The sequence below is a fragment of the Girardinichthys multiradiatus genome, chromosome 9 (assembly GCF_021462225.1).
Source record: "Girardinichthys multiradiatus isolate DD_20200921_A chromosome 9, DD_fGirMul_XY1, whole genome shotgun sequence".
Lineage (NCBI taxonomy): Eukaryota > Metazoa > Chordata > Actinopteri > Cyprinodontiformes > Goodeidae > Girardinichthys > Girardinichthys multiradiatus.
The window spans coordinates 28447263-28469961 of NC_061802.1; the positions used below are offsets into that span (position 1 = coordinate 28447263).

At 40.6% G+C, this 22699-nt stretch overlaps 1 protein-coding gene across 1 annotated transcript in view; it reads right to left on the reverse strand.

Annotated features, from left to right (window-relative positions):
• Positions 1 to 22699, reverse strand: part of tle2a (TLE family member 2, transcriptional corepressor a) — a 51192-nt gene that overhangs the window by 8604 nt on the left and 19889 nt on the right. The window contains exons 3-10 of the mRNA XM_047374873.1: positions 10632 to 10695; positions 7240 to 7284; positions 5225 to 5287; positions 4158 to 4262; positions 3432 to 3654; positions 3053 to 3069; positions 1238 to 1333; positions 742 to 786 (exon numbers count right to left, since the gene is read on the reverse strand). Of these exons, the coding sequence (XP_047230829.1) occupies positions 742 to 786; positions 1238 to 1333; positions 3053 to 3069; positions 3432 to 3654; positions 4158 to 4262; positions 5225 to 5287; positions 7240 to 7284; positions 10632 to 10695 (658 nt within the window). The remainder of the gene's footprint in view (positions 1 to 741; positions 787 to 1237; positions 1334 to 3052; positions 3070 to 3431; positions 3655 to 4157; positions 4263 to 5224; positions 5288 to 7239; positions 7285 to 10631; positions 10696 to 22699) is intronic.

Here is a 22699-nt window from a genome sequence, read left to right on the forward strand (position 1 = left end):
TCAGTTTTCCTTTCTACAATATTCAGATTTAAACCTCAGGACCTTGATTGCAGCCACTAAAATGCTTCCTTGAGAAGAAAAAAAATAATACATAAAAAATTTGAATGAGATTCTTTCCTCTACTGAAGCCTTATTTATAGATTTATGACTTTTCTAAAGCATAAAGCAGCTGTAAATCTTAGTTTCACTGGAAACTAATTTGTATAAGTTACCGCACAAATATTATTAATAACCTGGACTCAAATTTTGAACTGTACTGTAGCACAGACACCTTAAAGACATGTCTTTGACAACATCTGCCTTTCAGCTCTGTTTATAAAAATCCTGCAGCCACAGACCCCGCTTATTATTTAAAACTTTTTTCTGTTTGGAAACTAAACAAAAAAAAGTCTGAAAAATATCTAACATTTTTTCCATATCTATCCAGATCTGGAAAATTGCCAAACAAATCCTTCTTTTCCAGACATTTTAAGGCTTTTCCGCAAATGTCAAGACTATAAGTTTTAGCATTGTATGTGCATGCATTTTTTTAACAATGCGACAGCTTGAACTCCGGTTCTCCGGTTCAGATTGTGCACCTGTGTGTTCGTGGATGTGTTTGCAGCTAAATGAGGTCAGGCAGCGGGTGGGGGTTGGGGTGGATTCGTTATTTCTATTCATGTGATTCTGCTGGCTATGTTTACATGGCGCATGCTGATGAAAGCGGTCAAGTGATGCAAACAGAAGCCGGCGGCTGCCTACCTCATCCACCACCAAATTATCATCGCTCTTATCCGCATCGCTGCCCTGCGAGAGAAAAGGGAATAAAAAAATTAAAAAAAAGAAACACACCCCTGCTCAGTTACCTGCTGCATACAGAGGACATATCAACAAACAAACCTGACAGAGTGTAAAGGTGTGCAACTAACATTACAAATGGTAATGGACCCTTACCCCATTTTAACTGTGGGAAGTAAAACAGGTCTCAAATAAACTTTCTACTTTCTAGCACAATAAAGTACAGAAACTGAGCCTCCATCGGCTTTATATATCTGATCTTCCACAGTTACTCCAAGAATACAGTACTGAATATAGTCAGGACTGTAAATATTTCAGAAAGGAGGGCAGTTCCCTAAAGTCTGGTGGTCTTCCACTGCACAAAGACACCTTCTCTTTTATCCGAATCATATTGGAGGAGTTGGGTGAAACTTTCCTGCAGTTACTCAAACATTTAAGAGTGTTATGGATGTGTCCTCACATAGTCCGTCATGAACTCCTTCTCTTCAGCTTTCCTCTTCTTGCCGTTGCTCAGGTAGTCTGTTGGACGACTCTTATCCCCGTTGGACAGGGAGCTCTGCGGATAGAGGGGTTAAATCAGGGGACCCGGGCAAAGCGGCAAAAAGAGTAAGAATTGGTACACGTGAGGATAAAGCAAGAAGAGGGGAAATTAGAGAGAGGAGGAGATGAAGGGAGGAAGTACAGAGGAGTAGAGGAAAGGGCGTGAGGTGGAAATGGAGGAAGAGGGTGATAATGAGGTGAGGGGGAGTGCATAAATCATGTCAGGCTTATGAGCTGCAGAGATGAATGTGAAAGAATATCAGGATGCATCGACTGGCCGATCCACAGAGGGAAGCAGCTGGAGGCAGAGTTTTCCTAAAGCCAGTGAAGAAGACAGGAGAGGCTGGAGAGAGCTCAAATCAAAGCTGAAAACAAATGTGTGCACATTGTGGAATAACATCTAGCCAAATTTGTACTTATTATTTTTATCTTAATTTTATCTCATCTTATTTTCATCTATTTTTTAATTCACCTGTACAGTACCTTGATTGCCTTTTGTTTGTTATAATTAAATAAAATATTAAATAAAGAGGAACTGCTCAAAGATTTAAGGCACTGTTAAACATACAAATGTATGCTTTTGGTTTTTGACCTAATTTGACTAGTTTTAAAATACTTTTACTCTGATTTTTACAGATTCAACTTTTGTTTCTTTAAACAAAACTGAACCTTTGAAGCTGCTTAGCATTTAACTGCTCAACCACACACAAGGGATTCTGTATACAAAGATAGAAATGTAAAAAAGTCTGTTTTAATAGCTACAATTAATGCGCTAAGGAAAAAGACAAATTTGACTTTGAAATAATTGGATGATAATAAATGCTTATTCAGATGGACTAAAATAGTCCCTGTAGTTCCTGAAAACATCTTGTAATGAAAAAAAAAAAATCATTTACCACACCATCCCCACTTTGGTGGTGGCAGCATCATGCTGGGAGGTTATTTTTCTTCAGCAGGGACAGAGAAGCTGGACAGAGTTGATGGGAAGAAGGCTGAAACTAGATACAGGGATCTAAATTAAGAAAAATAGTTAGAGGCTGCAAAGGACTTTGGGCTGGGGTGCAGATTCATTTTTTTCCCTCAGGGTGACAACTCTAACCAAACTGCCAGAGCTGCAATAAAATGATTTAGATCAAAGCATGTTTATTTGTTAGAATGACCTAGTCAAAATCTAGAGCTATATCAGATTGTGGATCTATGACAACCTGAAAATTGATGTTCAGACATGTGCTGCATTCTTTTTTGAAGAAGCTTCAGCTATTTCGTTAAGAAGAATGGGCCAAAAAAAAATCACTAAATGTGCTAAGCTGGTAGAGGCATTTCCCAAAAGACAAAAGGCTGCTGTAATTGGAGGAAAAAGTGGTTCTGACTCAGGGAGCCAAAAAAGTAGAAAATTATTCACCATCCTTTCGCTATCTAATTATTCCAACAATTGTGCTCTGCTTTGTGTTAATATGACATAAAATCCTAATAAAATGCACTGAATTTGTAGTTGTAACGTGACAAAATGTGGAAAGGTTCAAGTTTAGGTCACTGATTTAGAGATTAAATCTGTAGCTCTGCATTTGTACCCTTTAGTTTGACATTTCTAAAGATATAACCAGGCATAATTTGTGGAAAGAAATTTCTTATCCAGATTTGGATCTCCACAATGAAAGACGGGGGAACAAAAAGGTGGGCAAGTATGATTTTGCTTGATATAAGTGATCAATAGTGAGGTATAATTTGCACTCACTGGTCCGGGTTCCCGGTCTGTCGAGCCGAGGAATAAAATGTCCAACACATTCAGGAAGCGTGCAGCAAGGGCAAGGACAAAGAAATACACATAATCACAAAGTTATTCACCATAACTTCATACCATGATGACAATGTGAAGAAGTATCCCTAAGGAGTATTATTACCAGCTACTGTGTCTATGTCCTGACAAAGCTCCAAAGGAAAAATCAATCTTCAGAATCCACCATGCCAGGATTTAATGCTTACTTTCCTCCTACATCAGCATTGTGTTTTTCTTCAAAAATGCTGTCTGACTCATGCCTGAACACTGAACTCATCCACACACTAAGCTCTGCAAAACAAGAATGAAAGAATGTCACACGTCATTTGAACCTCACCTCTGTGGTGCTCTGCTGCAGCAGCCGAGGCTGCCGCGGCTGCGGCCGCCTCAAGGTGCGCCCTTTCATCTTTGGCAGCAAGTTGGGCCCCCAAAGCCCCGGACAGGGCGAGCAGGCCGGACCCTCCGCCGAGCGCCAGGCTTGGATGGGGCAGTCCTGATGGGTGTGGGCCGACTGACAAACCCTGGGCATGCTGGGAGAGGTGCTGAGCCTGAAGCTGCTGCTGTAGACGGGAACATAAATACAAGCCCAGAGAGCAAGAGAAAGAAAAGAGGAAAGAAACTTGGGTGATTTACAAGGAGTGAAGGAAGTGGTTTCACTGGAAGTAATTAAGAAGAAAAGAAGGAAGAAGGAGGAGGGAACTAATTGCTGCGATGTGCACGTATAGAAAAATGCCAAGGTCAATGCAGTGGCACAATTAAAAGCCCTGGGGTGAAAATTTTAATTAAAAAGAAAATACTAATTTAAGCTTTGAAACAATAAAAAGAAAAGTTTCAATGTTTGCAAAAACACAAGCAAACATTTAAATCTGACTGTCATTTTGGGAGCATTCAAGTTTCTTGAACTGATGCTCGAATAAGATGTGAAATCAAATCTTAATATTTGAAAAATAATAACGAGCTGATAAAGTCAGCACATTTTAGAAAGGCCAAAAAGATAGCTTACGCTACAAAAAAGGAAAAGAAAAAGGAGGAAAAATAAAATATGGGAGTATAAGGTACACACGCTCTGAGGCAGAGGGGGGAGCCCACGTACCCCTATCGAAGCATTTAGCTCCCCCATGGTCACCTGTTTGGCGCGCTCCATGGCCTGGACCACCTGCTGCTGGTGCTGTGAAACAAACCATCAAGAAATCAATTTACTATCATACTGTTAACGTTTAATTTAAAAACAGTTGCATCTATACAAATTTAAATATTACCAAATGATCATTTATTTCAGAAGTCCAATTCACAACGTTTAATGGTTTCAGCCTTTAATTTGATACATTTGATTATTATGGCTTACAGTGTAATTAAAACCCAAAATGCGCTTTCTAGGAAAAATATCACGACACCCAAACAATTAAAAACTGAGATTTTAACACAGAAAACCTATGACCATCTTAGGTTCTACATAATCATGGAAGCTGGCTGTTCACAGAGACCATTAGGCAGGCATATTTATGGAAAGTTAGGTGGAAGGAAAAAAAATGGCAACTGGGATACCCATTTGAAGGATTGTGAAGCAAAGCACATTCAAGAGTTATGGGTAGATTCACAAGGTGTGGACAGAAGCTGGAGTCCGTTCTTCAGCAATGCATTCATGCAAAAAGGACCCCCATCCATGTATTGTGCACATATATTGTACAGTACATGGATTTACTTTGGTGTAGACCAACATTTCTGTACAATAAGCCCTTTTTAATGCTCTTAAGTATAATTCTAATTCTGTGTGAAAGTAAAATGTATTTGCTTTAAACCATAATCTTCAAAATCAACAGAAACAAATGTTGGAAATGCATACTGAATTCTTGAACCTTCAAATTTGTTGAGATGCGCCTCTATGAGCACATGACATCTTGGACAATTTGTGTAGACTGAAAAACTTTGATTAGCATCTTTTTTATTTGTGGAAAAATATTGCTCTTTATTCATATTGAATGTATGCAGCCCTTCGTGCTGTCCATCTGAAGCTCTGTGTGTGAGAGATATATTGATAAATGTGTGCATGGACACTTGTTCTGTGTGGGTTCCTGTCACAAAGTAGAGAGAACTGAAGACAGAGAGTGTGTGCGTGTGCATGTGTCCCACCTCCTGCGACAGGAAGGGGATGAGCTGAGCGCAGATCACGTTCAAGCGCTTGGCAATCTCTGTCTGAAAGAGGGGAAAAAATAAAAATATACTGTCACTTTGATGAATAAACACACAAACAATAACACAGCCAAGATTGAGCATGAACACAAAGAAAACACACACACACTTGTGAAGGTTACACGTACACACACAGTTTTGGCCTGCTTCTCACAGGGCCAGAGTGGTAAATATTTCAGCTGCTTACATCTGGTCCATGCAAATGGAAACTGCCAGAGAGTTTGGCTAAAATATTCATGGACAGCATCTGCTGTGGCCGCAACCGGCCCACACAGTTTGTGTGTTTGTGCGTGTGTGCAAAGACAAGAAAAGACACAACAAACCCTATCTTGTGTGTGGTGTATCTTCGCATGTCTGTTCTGTCTGTGCGTGTTTGTATTTATGCATGCATGGTGAGTGTGTGTTCCCTGTTTGGGGGGGTGAGGGGTCGCCTGCCTGGTTACGCTCTAATACCCCGCCAACAGCAAACTTTTCCTCCATCTTCTCTCTATCCAGCTCCATTTAATCGCTCTTTCCATCCATTCTTTCTTACCATTAGGACGGTAATCAGTATGACGTGCACTGTGGTGTTATTTCTAACGCACACAAACATGTTCGTGGCTGGTCCAACGAGGCCATTAGGGCCAGTAATGACATGCATGCAGAGATCATGACAGCATCATTATGGCTGCAGGCTGTTTATCTTGTTGACAGTTACACTTTGAAGTGTGTGTTTGTGTGTGAAAGAATCCACGTGCATGTCAGGATCTTTGTGTGCATGCGCATTTCCACCTCCACACAAACACTCAATCATTCCCCTCTCTCTTAAGTGATTTATTGATGCCGGACTGAACTTCCACCCATCTTTTTTCCTTAGGCTTCCTCTCTTGTTTCTCTGACTAGCCTCATCTCTCCCCATTCCACTCCCAACCCTTGCCCTCCTTCCATCTATCCTCTGAATCCATCACCCCCACCCCCAGGGAGACACAATGATTTCTTGTTAGAGAACTTCAGCTACTAAATGACATCTTCAGGAGAGAGGAAGAAAAGGAGAGAATATGAGCAATTTACAGGAGGAGAATAAGAGGGCAGGATGAAATAGGAGAGGGGAAATGAAAAGAGGGGGCGGAGAAGAAAAAAAAAAAGAGGAGGAAAAAGGGCACACTGGGTTGAGGAAATGAGTGCCGATACAGGACGGATACAGGATGGAAGGAAGAAATTGAGAAATAAGAAACAGAAGGAAGGCAAAGGAGGAAAAGAAATTGAGAAATAAGAAACAGAAGGAAGGCAAAGGAGGAAAAGAAATTGAGACTTGGTGGAGATGGGAGGAGGGGAAAGGCGGCAGCGGCAACGCATCAAAACCGGAGCGATTGAGATGGTGAAATGAAGAAAGCGAGTGGAGAAAGATAGAGAGTAGACAGCAGGAAGGCAGTGACCTGATTTAAAGTGAAATTCAGCATGGACTGAATGCCTACGAAGGAGGCCAGGGTGGAGGAGGGGGCGCAGACACATAGGAGACGGAGAAAGGAGGAGAGACATACACAGTGTAAATAAAAAAAGAGATTAAGAAATAATAGTATTAAAAAACAGATGCAGAAAGACCAAAAACAGAGTGGAAGAAAAAATAACAGTGTAGGAATGAGAGGGATGGGGGGGATGGAGGGAGGGAGGGAGAAACAAACAGGGATTAATGATGGGCAGGAGGGAAGGGCAGAGCGCTCATCTATCTGAGATGGAGAAATGAATTCTGTTTGTGGATCTTATTAACGCCTCCGCAGCACAAACATTGCTAGAAGTCCATCAGAAGATTGAAATTAGCAGTGGAAAAAGAAAAAAATACACTTTTGTTTTTTGGAAACAAGAATTACATGGAGCTGAGAAGAACGTTCGGTCAAAGGATGCAGGAAGCAAGAAAGTAACAAAGCTTTAGGATAAACATAACAAAGCAAAGAGCAGTAGACCGGGAGTTGACTCACCTGTTTGTGCATTTCAATGTTAAGGCCGTAGGACATTTCATAATACTGAAACAAAAGGAAAGGAACAATTAATAATCGCAGATTAATCACAAAGAAAGAATATGACAAACATATATAAAGGTCTGCTGCTATATTTGTTGCAGAATAAAAACAGATGCTGAGTACCAAAACAGGACATCAAAAAGGTCTGCAGATGTTTCTGCAACATTGGCAGACTACTATATTAACTAAGTTACTCAAACAACAAGTCAGAGATCCAAGTTGCTTTTTGTGATATTTTACTGGATACAAATTCTCCATGAGCATTATAGTGTCGCATAACAGACACAAGAGGGCAGAGATTAAGGAAATCAAATAATGTTGGGCTTTAAAAACCTTCCCGCCAGCACACTTTTAGATTTTAACCCAGAAAACCGCTTCGCAGTAAAATATCCAAGTACACATAAAATGACGAGATATTCAACACAAAGAGAGATTTTATGTTTTGCACAAGTCTGCCTAAAATGATTTGCTCCAAAAACGCTTCAAATAGAACTATAGAAGAAATGTATAGTTTTTAATTGTCCATCTTCATACCCTTGCTGCCAGTGTCGTCCAACGGCAGTTCAACCATGTGCACTCTGAAGTGCCGCATGTCCCTAAAAGCACACAGCTATTAATTTTACCTCGACTGGTGAAAAGTCAGAGGCACTGAAACGACTCCGAGACACGTTAACCAAAGCCACACGCAGGGAAATTGTCGCTGGACGAACTACAGCAATAATCAGTTCTAATGTGAGCTGTTTGACCACTGGTTTTATCTTAAAGCACAAGGAGCTGCGAGACATGCAGAATGAGATGAATGCCATGGAGACAGCTGAGGATGCCTTTCTTCCCTTTAGAGATGGACAAAAAGGAGAACATTTTAAAGTCAGATGCCTTGAAAAGTGACAGGCTGACATTTGCTTTTCAGTGTGGCTGGTAGTGGGGAGAGGAGATTGGCAGTCGAGCAGCCAAAACAGGCTGGCAGGCTGGAAGAGGAGATGGCAGGGGTCCTCTGTCTCCAGATATCTTTCCTGGCAGTTAGCATCCATATGTGTGTGAGTGCAGGTGTGTGTGTTTATGTTTCAAGCGCAAGTCTACAACTGTGTGGGCGAGTGCACCTAGAGTATGTGCTTTGCGTGGTTTGGTGTGAGTATGTTTTAAACCAAGCCATGTGAGCGCACACTCCTCTGTCTCTGTGTGTTTGCCTCTAAGCCTTTATAAAAGATGCCTTCCCTGGCAGCTCCGCCTACTAGCTCTTTGCCAAGTTTTGCCTGTTGCTTAGCAACATCCAAACCACCCCAAATCATCAGCCGGCAAAGAACAGCCGATGCCAGCTACCATCTCCTCCCCCTCACAAGTTTAGATTCTGTGCCAAGATCCTACATAGCTGTTTTTTTTTTGGAACGGCAGGTTCTGGGAAGCTCACACTCTGTCAGCTGAGCTGGTTCCTGGCTCAGATCACAGGTAAATTGAGACTGGGGGGTAAGGGGCTCCTTTGTTTATCCAGAAAAATAATCTGCTGGCTGAGTACATGTCAGATTTTTTTCAGACTTTTGAGCCATTTCACTCTACGATTTAATGACATTGTCCTGGAAAACGTATCAGCTCTATAATTAGCTCTAGGCCCAATTTAAGCAAAGATGCAAATCAACCGTAGTGATAAAATAAATAATCTATAACATAGTAAACAGAAATAAAGTAAAAATGACAAAAAAATGTGAAATTGTGTTACATTCTGGTATAATTAGGTAAAGCATCACCGTTATTAAAGTGCAATGTAATTAAGGATAGACACCTGTAGCCGTTTATTGCTTTAGTGGAGTACTTTGAAAAAATAAAAAATAAAAATCAACAGAAGGGCTTTTTGTTTCTGATTTCCAATATTCAAAAATAGGAATGTTTTTGCTTTACCGCTTCGAAAAACTGGGCTGCAAACCCGATGTGAGACATGCATGAACACAATGAAATTGGATTGTTTAAAACTTTGTACGGTTCTGGTGCCATTGCTCCAGTTCCCAACTTATTTTTCGTACGCTAGTAAGGTTAACACACTTTGAGCAACTAATCCATGCTGACATCACAGATCACTTGGCACCCAAGATCAAACTGTGATGATATTATGGTTCTAAACGTGTGTGATGACTCGCCATGACACTAGGACTGCACAATGAAAAGGAAAACATGACATTTTTATACTATTGAGTATTGCTATGATGAGATTCATTGCGATGAACCAACATTTTCCTTGTTGCTCTTTTTAAAAACATCATTATGATCTCTGTACTGCTCTCCTAAAAAAAAAAAAAAAACTTTACATTCTAGATCACAAATATCTATAATATGGGGGTGACATACAGGACAGTGAAATTCCATCCAAGGAATTTCACTGTCAATACTATTGGCAGGAAGAGTTATAATGAATGGCTGCTACATCAACAAGTGTGGGCATCTTAAGTTAAATACATTGGTAACCGATGGTATTTGGTTAATTTGATAATCTTTAAAAAGAGACTTGTAAGCCCAGTTGAGCCCGGTTCAGTTTATTATGTTATGTATTAACACTGAGTCAGTTAAAAGAAATATAATAAAGGCAGAAGCGGAATCAGCTACATTTCCCTTAATGGACTCTTAAAAATTTCTCCTCATCATGTGCATTGATATTAAGCACATCAACTATTCTCAGCAAATAAACGAATCAACATACAATATGTACTTCGATGCACTTTTTATAGTATAAGAAAAAGATATTAGACATTGGTTTTGATGCATAGATGGGGGTAATCTTTCCATATCAACCTGTAGTACCAGTGTCTCTTGTGTGCTATAGTCCTTCCAGCTAAAAGGGCTCAAAATCTGAACTGACATGTCAGACCTGGTGCTTCTATTCTCTTGATTGATTAGAAGCTGAAAAGCTTGGAAACATTCTTAACAGAGTATGGCATTCAAGCGGTCCTTGGATATTGCAGTATTTAAGACCTATACATCGTAATGACGATTGTGATTCAATACAATGTGCAGCTCTAGACGGGACTATTTCTAACACCCCCCCCCCCCCCCCCCCCATTTTTAAAAGGCCTAAATCTATTAAAAAATGGATTCCATTCATTCCCTAATAAACAGTATTTGCAATAATCTCTTGAAAAGATGTAAAGTCTCTCTAAAGGTGGGCTCATAACTTTTACTTGAAACTGATGACTTATGAGCAGACACAAAATAAACATTTGCGTGTGCTGGCATTATTCTGAAATTTGAAATATCAATGTTATTTTTGTGAGTGTTGTATGGGAGCTGTAAGCAGAAGAAATGGATTCATGTGACTTGGTGCTGCATTTGCTTTTGGAAGAGGCATTTGCATTAGTGCGTCTCACCATAACGTAGTGTCTTTGGATCTCGGTCTTCTCCGTGGCCAGTTTCTCACACTCCAGTTTCAAACTACAACAGAGGAGAACAGAAAACAAACTGTTTGGCATATCATCCTCCAAATAAAAATACACAATGCAATTAGCAACATAACAAATTACTCCTTCAACACTCTTCTCATCCCCTCCCCTTTCCACTTCTGTCCCCTCATCGCTCACTGAGGAGGAGGGAGCAGGGTGACTCAAGTGCTGACAGCCCATTATCACCTCAGAGCAGAGCAGAAATAGACAAAGTCACGCTTGGAGCCTGAAACCCAGCCAAGACTGCAGGGAGGCACATCCAAGGTGTCTCTTCCCTCCTTGCCCTTCCTCTCTCTCTCTTTCTGGACAACTTTCAGAACATCCATGGACCTTCTTTCTCATTTGTCTACTTTAGTAATCATCTGCAAACCCTTCTCTCTTTGTGTGTGTCCATTTGCTCCTCAGCAATTTTGATCAAGATGCAGCTTCAGCTTTAGGTGGTGTGAAAAATCAAATAAGAGACAAATCTGTCCATTCTCTTACCTTGCACCCATACGTTTCCTTGCTGTCCTACAAAAACTAGACATATTTGGAGTGTTTTCAGGTCCAGAACCATAAATTAATTCCTAAATGCATTCACCCCGACTCTGCGCTCCATCCCAAGCAAGCAAGTACATTTGGGCCCTTGGCAGTTTACACCAACTTGTTTGCGGGTAGCACATAGATTGATTAGATGGGGACGAGTGGTGGTGGGGGGGTTAAGGGGTGGTTGTTGTTGTGGTGAGGTGGGACACTGGAGGTGGGAGGAAGGAGGGTTGTTTGGTGGGAGAAAATTAGAATATGATTAATACCGCAACATTACCCCCAACCGCAACAGGTAATGGTGTCCCCGTCTGCTCCCCTCCTCCAATGCCGTGTGCACACACACTCATAATTGACTCATTTATCATTGCCAGCCAGTCGAGCAGACAAGGGAGGTGAGGGAGAGAAGCAGGACGAGAAGTAAGGAGGAGGTGGTGGAAGAAATGTAGCGAGGATTAAACCCCACACCCACTCTCGAGATTTTATTACAGTGGAATTGGTTCTCGGCAGGATTTGCTCACAGTTGGGCTGAGAAGTGGTGCAACTGTTTGTGTAAAGCTACCAGTTTTACTTTTATCACATTAATGCTGGAAAAGCTTTGAATAGTGCCCCAACTACCCACACTGGGCATCCATTGCTCTACATTTAAAAGGGTGCAGTTAATAGATGTATTTGGGAGGACAATTTACTGATGTTACACATTTTTTAGTACACCTTTAATTTTTTCACTAATATATTTCATCCAAAATAAAATTCTTAATAGATTTTTTTTAAGCAAATGAAAATAAAATAAATACATATAAAGTGATGCGCCAAGGAAGGACCTGACGACTGTAATCTGCCAGTTCCTGAACTTGCTCAACCTGCACTGCTGACCAGTCATTGAATTTCCAATCAGTGAACACTGACAGATCACATTTATGACAACATTATGTGGAGTGAATGGTATTACAGAGTAAACAAGTAAAAACAAGCAATTTTCCTGCATCGGTGAGGTGATTAAAATGAAGACAAAGAATGCAAAGAGTAGAAAACTATTTAAGAATGAAACTGTTTTCTATTCAATGTTGAGACGTGTGTGTGATTAACTCAGAGAGAACGAGGCGTTGGCAGACAACAGGAAGACTAAACGAAAGGCAAACCCTTATTCCAATATTTTTTTTAACAGTAAAATTCTAAATCACAAGTTTATCATAATTCCTGTACATAAAAGCACAGATCTTTAAATAAAATAAAATTACTGACCACTTAGACTAAAATACATTGCTAATTCTATATTTTGATGTTCGCATTAATATTAGTCGTAATATTTTTGATTGTTCCATTACCGGCACACTCAGAATATCTTCCTCGTTACTTTATATCTGCCAAGCGCAAACACACAATGCACCCTGCATTCAGATGTTTTTACAAGCTGAGAGGATACTCTAGGCTGTTTTGGTTCGTTTTAAAATGTAATATTTCAAGTTCAAACTGCTTTAAGTAAAGGTCTGCTATATTACGCTGTAAAATAGATAAATCCCTGTATTTTAGACCGTTCTACCAAGTAAAGCGACCCTGAATTCAATGGTGATAGTACAACAATTCTGACCAGCTGGTAACATGTTAGACAGACCAGATGATTCTGAACAGTGCAAACGTCCAGCTAAATGTTTACTTGGTTAGCAGAGGTCACTAGGCAGCTAATAGCTGGAGGAGAGGAGTGCTTTGTAGCTTCCCTCTAGATGTAGTCGGGGCACAATTATTCCAAATAGTCTTGCTTGTGCAGTTATAAAGTTATAAATATAAAGATATATCTACATTTAACACCAGGCACTGTATGGTCATTAAAATATCTTCGCTGTACCTTCACTGCCCTCTTCTTGTTTTTCTGTAGCAACAAACCTGGGAACATGAATGTGGACAATCAATAAAATGCAGTCACTGAATATGGTTTTAATGATAATATTTTGTACTACTACTAATAATAATAATAATTAAACCTGATAATTTCATCCATCCTATGTAAAAACTAGTTTATGAAGCTAAAGGAAAAGGAGGAAAATGAAATTAGTGTGAGCAGCGGTATAGTACTAAAACGCATAGAATGTGCCTTACAGATGATTGCTGAGACAACACTTTATATTACCCACACCTAAGCCCAAACATATCACAGCAAGGATGATCTGTTTTCTCCATTCTGTCTGGTGTGGAAGCAGCGGTATTTGGAAATGCTGGCATCCTGTTTTTGGAAATCTCAAATATACAGCAAGGATCTACACTACTGGTGAAAGGTTTTAGATACACTTTCTCACTTAATGAATCTCTATATTTTCATGACCATTGAAATTGTAGATAAGGCAATAAAGCTATGAATGAACAAACATGGAATTATGTAGTAAGCAAAAAGTGTAAAATAACTAAACATGTTTATATTTTAGATTACAAAATACCCACCCTTTGCTTTGATGACTGCTTTGCTGCTGAAAGTCACTAATGATATTCTTGAGAGTGTTCGGTCTTGAGTCTCAACGTTCTCTTCACAATATCCCACAGATTCTCTATGGGGTTCAGGTCAGGAGAGTTGGCAGGCCAATTGAGCACAGTGATACCATGGTCAGTAAACCATTTACCAGTGGTTTTGGCACTGTGAGCAGGTGCCAGGTCGTGCTGAAAAATGAAATCTTCATCTCCATAAAGCTTTTCAGCAGATGGAAGCATGAAGTGCTCCAAAATCTCCTGATAGCTAGCTGCATTGACCCTGCCCTTGATAAAACACAGTGGACCAACACCAGCAGCTGACACGGCACCCCAGACCATCACTGACTGTGGGTACTTGACACTGGACTTCTGGCATTTTGGCATTTCCTTCTCCCCAGTCTTCCTCCAGACTCTGGCATCTTGATTTCCGAAGGACATGCAGAATTTGCTTTCATCCGAAAAAAGTACTTTGGACCACTGAGCAACAGTCCAGTGCTGCTTCTCTGTAGCCCAGGTCAGGTGCTTCTGCCGCTGTTTCTGGTTCAAAAGTGGCTTGACCTGGGAAATGCGGCACCTGTAGCCCATTTCCTGCACACGCCTGTGCACGGTGGCTCTGGATGTTTCTACTCCAGACTCAGTCCACTGCTTCCGCAGGTCCCCCAAGGTCTGGAATCGGCCCTTCTCCACAATCTTCCTCAGGGTCCGGTCACCTCTTCTCGTTGTGCAGCGTTTTCTGCCACACTTTTTCCTTCCCACAGACTTCCCACTGAGGTGCCTTGATACAGCACTCTGGGAACAGCCTATTCGTTCAGAAATTTCTTTCTGTGTCTTACCCTCTTGCTTGAGGGTGTCAATAGTGGCCTTCTGGACAGCAGTCAGGTCGGCAGTCTTACCCATGATTGGGGTTTTGAGTGATGAACCAGGCTGGGAGTTTTAAAGGCCTCAGGAATCTTTTGCAGGTGTTTAGAGTTAACTCGTTGATTCAGATGATTAGGTTCATAGCTCGTTTAGAGACCCTTTTAATGATATGCTAATGTTGTGAGATAAGAATTTTGGGTTTTCATGAGCTGTATGCCAAAATCATCCATATTAAGACAATAAAAGACCTGAAATATTTCAGTTAGTGTGCAATGAATCTAAAATATATGAATGTTACATTTTCATCATTACATTATGGAAAATAATGAACTTTATCACAATATGCTAATATTTTGAGAAGGACCTGTATGTACCCGACTTTGTGAAGTGCCTTGAGACGACGTGTTGTGAATTGGCGCTATATAAATAAACTGAATTGAATTTGCCATCTTGGCATTCTCTCCATGAGCTTCATCAGGTGGTGACCTGAAATGGTTTTCCAGTCTTGAAAGAACTTACCAGAGGTTCATTCAGAGACGGCTAAAGGTTGATAATTTAGTCATTATAGTAAACGGTGGCTGCTTTAAGGAACCTAAAATATCAAACATATTTAAAAGTTCTTTTACAAATTTTTGTTTGCTACATAATTGCATATGTGTTCATTCACTGTTTTGATGCCTTCAGTTCAGTGAGAATCTATGTACCGTATTTTCCGCACTATAAGGCGCACCGGATTATAAGGCGCACCTTCAATGAATGGCCTATTTTAGAACTTTTTTCATATATAGGGCGCACCGGATTATAAGGCGCATAGAATAGAAGCTACTGCAGTCAAACGTTTGACTGGGTTTGCGTTATGCATCCACTAGATGGAGCTGTGCTAAAGAGAATGTCAACAAAACAGATATGTCAGTCAGTCAAACTTTATTAATACACTACAAACCAGCGTTCTGATAACTCCATTCACTCTCATGGTAAGGTCTCCTCTACATAGAATTCTATTGAATAGAGCCGGCCGCACGTTAGGAATGCATTGGAGTCTATGAAGTTGAAGTTGAAATCAAACGTTAGTCAAAACGTGAAAGGGAACTTTTCCCTGATTCAGTAAACACGTAAAAGAAACAGTTTGATGCACTAAATCAAACGTTAGTACTGTTAACCTTTCCTGTTTCTGTCCCCTGACCGTAGTCTGATGACACAGGGGAGACGCTTTCTCCAGGGCCAAAGTTACTAGTTTCCTCGGGGTTAACTCCCTCACTGATACGTTGCTGAGTTGAGCATGAAGAAACAGCATCAAAACACTGAGTTGTTGACGAGATTCGGGGTTCTTTTTAATGACTTTGCAGCACGTAAAAACACAGGGCTTACAGACTCATACACCGCTGCTCCGGTCGCCGTCTCTACCCACCCCACACACACAATAATACAGACGTCACTCCTTCACTCTTGATTCTCAGCTACGGCAGCACACAGCGCCACCTCTGTCCGGAGGAGTAATGTCAACATCTTCCATACACACACACGAAACATACACCCCACACACTGAGCTTCTAATCACATATAGTTCAGGCAATTCCTGCAACAGTACATTCAAACGTTATACACACACAAGTGGTGTTGGACTAGGAGTAAGCACAGTACAGGTGTTTACCGCTATTACTTCGGCGACGCCCCTGACTACGGTAGCCGTAATGCTGCAAGCGGTGTGGCTTTGTAGTTTACCAGTCGTACTGAAACATTTTTGACAGAGCGCCGTGTACAACCAGTATGGATCAACCAATTAACCAATTGATCCATATATAAGGCGCTCCGGATTACAAGGCGCACTGTCATTTTTTGAAAAAATTAAAGGTTTTTAAGTGCGCCTTATAGTGCGGAAAATACGGTACAACATAAATGGTCATAAACATAAAGAAAACCATTAAATTAGAAGGGTGTTCTAAAACTTTTGACTGGTAGTGTACATTCTCAAGAACATGCACATACACAGAGGCTGCCATTTTCTTTGTAATGCTATCTGTGAATATAAAAAGGTGCTGAACCCACTTTTAAATGTCATTACCCACTTGATTCAGCAGGTTTAGTTTTTGGCTACTAAATCTCAACATGGGTCCTATAAAAATAATGCCTCTTTACAACTGTAAAACCTGTCTTTGGCACATGACAACAGATTGAAAAAAAGCTGCACAGCTAATGTATGGACATCCACACACAGACTGACAGCTCTTCTGCTTACAAAAAGACCTGCAGGTTGCACCAAGAAAGCAATAACCTTTCCTCACAAAATGGACTTCAAGGAATGGAATTACAGTGAGTGTGTAACCATTATGCGACTGTGGGAGCACAAAGGAGTTAGATGGGGGGAGTAAATGAGGGAGAGAGGGGAGTAGAGAGGCGAGTAGGAAGTAGGCATTTCTTGTTGGAATGATTGCCTGTAATAATTAGTCTTTGGCAGAGCACCGTTCACTGAGAGGAGGGAGAGAAGTTCCAGAGGACAGACAAAGACGGTGAATAAGGGAGGAAACTAGAGTGAATGAGCGAGCAGGAGGAAGACACGAGAGCAGATATGACACGAGCAAGTGTGTGTGTGCGCGCGCTATAGTGAGCTTGGATCCTCCAATCTTTCACTGGCGGTGACAGGAGATAAGATGATCAGCTGAATGTGCGACAAATCTGCAGGCTGCCAGCCTTTGGACAGCTCTGTTAGTATAGCACAGCGACCACACACACAACATGGGGGCATCAACACATGCACATGGATAAGCACACAGAGGTACAGGCAGCGTATATACACAAGCACATAGAAACTGTGCAAACATTAGCATATATTTAGTATATAGAGAAACACACACTCATACAGACCTGCTAAATAAACAGCAGAGAACACCCACATGGAATAATGATAGCCTGCAGACAGAAGCATCTAATTCTGCTCCTTGTAGAAATTTAGACAATTTTCTCAGTTGCAGCATTTGAAACGGTGCATTTGGTAGAAACATATCCAGTGCCACTAAAGTTCAAAATAATATTGATTTTATTTCCAAAAATGCTTTTTCTGTGTGAACAATGTTTGTCAGGCCTAAATAATTAGAGACTGCAGAGGAAGACAGGGGCGTGTAAGCATTGTTGAAAGTCAGGACCACCTAACCCAAGACCAGGGCATACCGAGACAAGACCAAGATTGTCAGATCATTTTCAAGACCTGGTTGCACTGGTGTACTTAACTTTTGAGTCAGGTGCACTGCCACAACATATTGATGAAACCAAACTTGTACGTGAGCAGACCCTCAACTAATACTCTCAACTGGTCTTGTGAGCAAAAAACAGCACAAACGTCCAGTCCAGCACATTAGAGAGCAAAACAAGACAGAGTAAAAGGCCGAAGAGGTTCCACACTGAAGATGTTTCAAACATAATTAAACTATAAAATATTCCTTCTTGGGCTGCATGGTGGTGCAATTATTATCGCTTCCTCCCATCCAAACACTCATAGAGTTGAAGTCCCAGCAGGTGCTTTTCTGTATGGAGCTTGCACGTTCTCCCTGTGCAGGTGTAGGTTTTCTCCAGGTACTCTTTTTCTTCCGGAAATCAAAAGAAAGAATGATAAGTCAAATAAAACTGCCCATAAGTAAGGCTGGTATGAATGGCGGTTTGCCTCCTTTGTCAAATGTTTCAGCCCTGTGATGGACTGGCGACCAGTCCACAGGAAGTATGAGCCAGTTGGAGATTCCCACAGTATAATAACCTTGATCTAACTGATTTAATTTAAAAACAGAAAAGCAGTAATTATTCATACTCCCACTTAAATATATTAATTGCAGGTCTGTTATTCATTACATTAATTTATTATTTTGATTTTTATCATTTTGGGTAAAAATATAGGAATAACATCTGCTAAATTCAGTAACTGCAACAGCTCTTTAAAAAGTAATACTGGGAGACATCAAGCTTAGCTGGTTTGTTAGTTGTAATATTTGCTCACGTAGCCAACCTGCAATGTTCTGCTCAACACACATCCCTCCTTCATTTGTTCATTAAAAGTGACAAGTGGCGCTCTTCTCGGTTTCACACCTGGACCAGAAGAATTTTTAAAAGACCATAATTGTCTCTCTTGTAAATGAGGTGAAAGTACTCTACGTGGCCATCCAGTGGCTCCAGGATGTTCTCTGGCGTTACATCAAAAGAACTGTATAGCCTATAAACAATTTAGCGGGTGTGAAACTGTAACTCTTTAAAAACTTTGGTATACCTCGTTACCACCTGGCCGATGCCTAGTCCAGGATGTACCACATCTTTCACCCGCTTACCTGTGGAGATACACATTGGAGGCCTTTAATTCTCCAAAATGTGTGTGGGTTTCTCCGGGTACCCTGGGTTTCCCTCAGTTGAAAGCATAAATACTGGGTAAACTGGCGGTGTAGACTGACATTGATCAACCTGTCCACTTGGCTGCAATAGCCTCCAGTGAGTTGTTTGCTGGGACAGGTTTCAGCCCTCAGCTTGTCCCTAAACAGGACAAAACATATGGAAACAATAGATGGAAAGGAGCTGGGTGTCAGTCCTATAATCTTTAGACAAGAGTTTGATCTTAAAACCTGGCACAATATAAGTATTTCTTAGTATTTCAACAGGCACCACAGAATTGTGTAGGAGTCTTTAGACGTTTTCATGGCACAATCTGTGCTTTTTGTGTACAAACTGGACTGCGGCTTCAGCACTAAATAAGAATCCCCAGATGTTCAGTATTAAAAGCTGGCAACAAATGTACAGTTAGCCAATTAAACACAGAAAAAGAAGAAATGCTGTTTTTATCCTGTTTTAAAAAGAGAAAAGACAATTAAACAAGAATCTGTGGGTATTGAGAACAAAATGGCAAAACATGAGGTCTGGAGCTAAAAATCTGTTTACTCAGGACTAGGCATGGACCAGTAAGAGATTCTAACAATATGTTAACCTTGAATAAAAACACCATGGGTTCTAAAACAAGATTATATACCATGATCTAATGGATTTATTAAAATCCGCTAGCTAGCCAGCCTGTAGCTTGCCAAATGTAGTTTTACAACAGAAGCCCCCTTTCAACACTTCAAGGTGGCATTAAGGCATCTTTTTGGAATGATGCGGCGAGGGGGTTTAAGTTATTTTGTTGACCTGCATCAGTTGACATTTATAGGGGAAAGCCGGCTTTGCAGGTCGAGGAAGTGATGAAGTCATGATGGGGTTTGTGCGACCAGCCCGCTGCTCTACAATCATTTTTGACTGAACGAATAAGGCGAGATATAGAAAGTCGACCACTTGCACAGATAACAATAGGATTGCAACATTGAGTACATCCACCATTATTGTTTGAAAAAGAATACGGGGAGACTTTAGAAAGATGTTACGTGTAGTGCTGACGTCCTGCGATGGCAGTCATTTCTGAGCTCACAGTTATTCGGAATATACCTATAATTTATAAGTGGCCGGTTGGTGGCAGCTCATCTGTGCGAGCTTATGACACATTTTATAAAAAAAAGAGGTTAGTGTTACCCAAGAGTGATGGTTGATGTTCCTTAAATTTCCATGAAATGACTGACTGTGGTTGTCATGACCAGAAATATTTACAAACAACCAGAACACAACAACTTCCTTTCAGCCAGCTGACCAGCAGAACACAGCACCATGTGGGGGTATGGGATGCATGCTCCATACAGAGAGAGAAGTCTGGTCACTCCATCACATTAAAGAGGACCTTAAAAGTGCAGAAATAGGATGACAGGAAGATTCAGATGTTTTGAAACCTTAACTTTTGATGACTCGGTATGATCGGTATCTGGCCCATGCCTCGTCAAGACAATACATTGTTTACTATTGGTCTGGTAAAATGATTGGAATCTGATGAACAGTGTCTGTGTTTTAATGTCAATGACAGTGTACCTGTATAAGTTGGTAACTGCATCAATAATGGATCATTTTAGTTTTATTGTTTGTTCTGTCTTTTGTACCGCAGCTCTTGAGATGTGTTTTGAGCACCTCTTTGTCAGGTCATCTTTGCAAAAGACAACTTGATCTCGATGAGACTTTGCTTCGTTAAATAAAGCAGATAATCGAGCAGATAAATTAAACTGAATAAAAATTATTCAGCATATAAAAATAAAAAAAGGAAACTTTAAACTCTTTGAAGCTGAGATTGACCTGTTTACACCTTGATGCCATTTAAGTTTAGTTACTTTTACATTTATTTATTTTTTATTTTTGTTGGCACTGATAAAAAATAACTCTGGTTATCAATTAACATGATCTTAAAATGACAAAGTGCATCAGTTGTTACAGCTGCAATATAGTATTTGGGCAGAGACGAGTGGAGGGGCTCTTTAGTGGTGAGTGGCATCATATTAGAGGTAAGTGGAGAGCCTATCTGACTCTACAAAGCACACACACAAAATAATGCTCACAGTCACCAAGAACAACCTGTTTGTGTGTTTGCAGAGACCGAAAATTACACTAATGAGAGCTCTGTCAGCAGCTCCTCCCGCTTCCCTTCAGATTGCTGATTACAGCCTGTTTGAATAGTTAAAACACACAACCACACACATACCTCCACATACAGGAGTAGCTGGCCCACCATTGACCCTTTAATTAACTCTTCCCTGTCTTTAGCCTAGTTGGATATTTTCTTCCCATCGTTGGTAAACTGAAATTTAGAATTTCACCCTCCGACATAAAGCTTACCACACACAGCCAGTTACAGACAAAAATCAAAGTTGCAACCCATCAAGAATGATCCTCCCTGTCTCTCTCCTACTGTCTAATCCAACATCTATCAGAATACAAACACTTGCCCCTGAAGCAAATAAACACACAACCAAGCACTGCCATTTCAGGACAATATCTATTTGTGTGTGGAGATAATTGGAGGAGTCTGAGTACATGCATTAGACTGGAAGTGTGTCTGAATAGATCACTGCGTCTATTTGTGTGGGCATTGGGGTCATGTTTTGCCTGCGGGGTGAATTGTGTCAATGTGGGTCTGATTACATGAAGGTGCAGTCTGCAATCAGAGATGTGGCTCTGTGCTACAACCTGTTGGATTACACAAGGCTACAGCTAATCCTGCCAACTGCTGCTGGTCTTTTCCAAAACTGGAGCCAAACTGAACTCCATATACTCATGGTCAGCTAGATAATATACATCCAACGGCTTCTCAGAGTTGCACTATTATGGAAAAAATCGAGGGGTTTTATTGCGCCACTTGGCGTGTTAAATAATGACTTTTTTTTTTTTTTTTTACATAATGGATGTTTTATGACCTCTGAGCAGCAGGTGGCCAGAGAGATGTTGGCATGCATGACTGGGCTACTGGGTGATTGAGCACACAAGCATAAAAGCTCCTCAATTTGCATTAAGTGACGCAATATAACCATAGCTGAGTCTTCCAGCATCTAATTAATGACAAGTAGAAAATTTGGCATAAACTTTAAAATCACTGAACGATCAAAAAAAGGAAACATATTGATAAGGCAATATCTGATTTTAGATACAGCTTTATCCAAGCTGCACTGTTGGATGAAACAATTTAGTATTAATTGTGTGAAATTTAAAGTACAAGGTTCTAGAAATGCTCCAAGAAATCATATAGTGCCCAGGATCGGATAATTTTCAGCCTGACCAGTGCCCATTGGTGACATATTTGATCAGTGAGTGCACCAAGTACAAGCAGGGAAAAAAATCAGCACAACGCTCTTCATTGTTGAGGTTGTTACTGCATGTAGAGAAGTTAAAATGAGCTATTTTTGGTATTAGTGAGTTCAGGGACACATATAGGGAAGGTGAAGCTGTTGTTTTGTTTTTGACCGGCTACTCGGCAATATCTAACTCTATTCCAGCCAGATAAAGTAGCAGTTCTGGTAGCTAAATTTTTTTATTTGAGCATTGAAACTGTGACTCTGCTGCATGACCAGAAGAGGCTTAGGTCTTAAGAACTAGACATGCTTGCAAAAAATGACTAAAACTGTAAAATGTACAGAAGGGTCGAAATGCACCGAAGTCTAGCTCACTGCTGTATCAGGCTGAACAAACAGTCAACATGCAGAAAATACAAACACCACTGGCTTCTCTGGGCCCGCGCTCATTTGAAATGGACTGACGCAAAGTGGAAAAGTGTCCTGTGGTCTGAC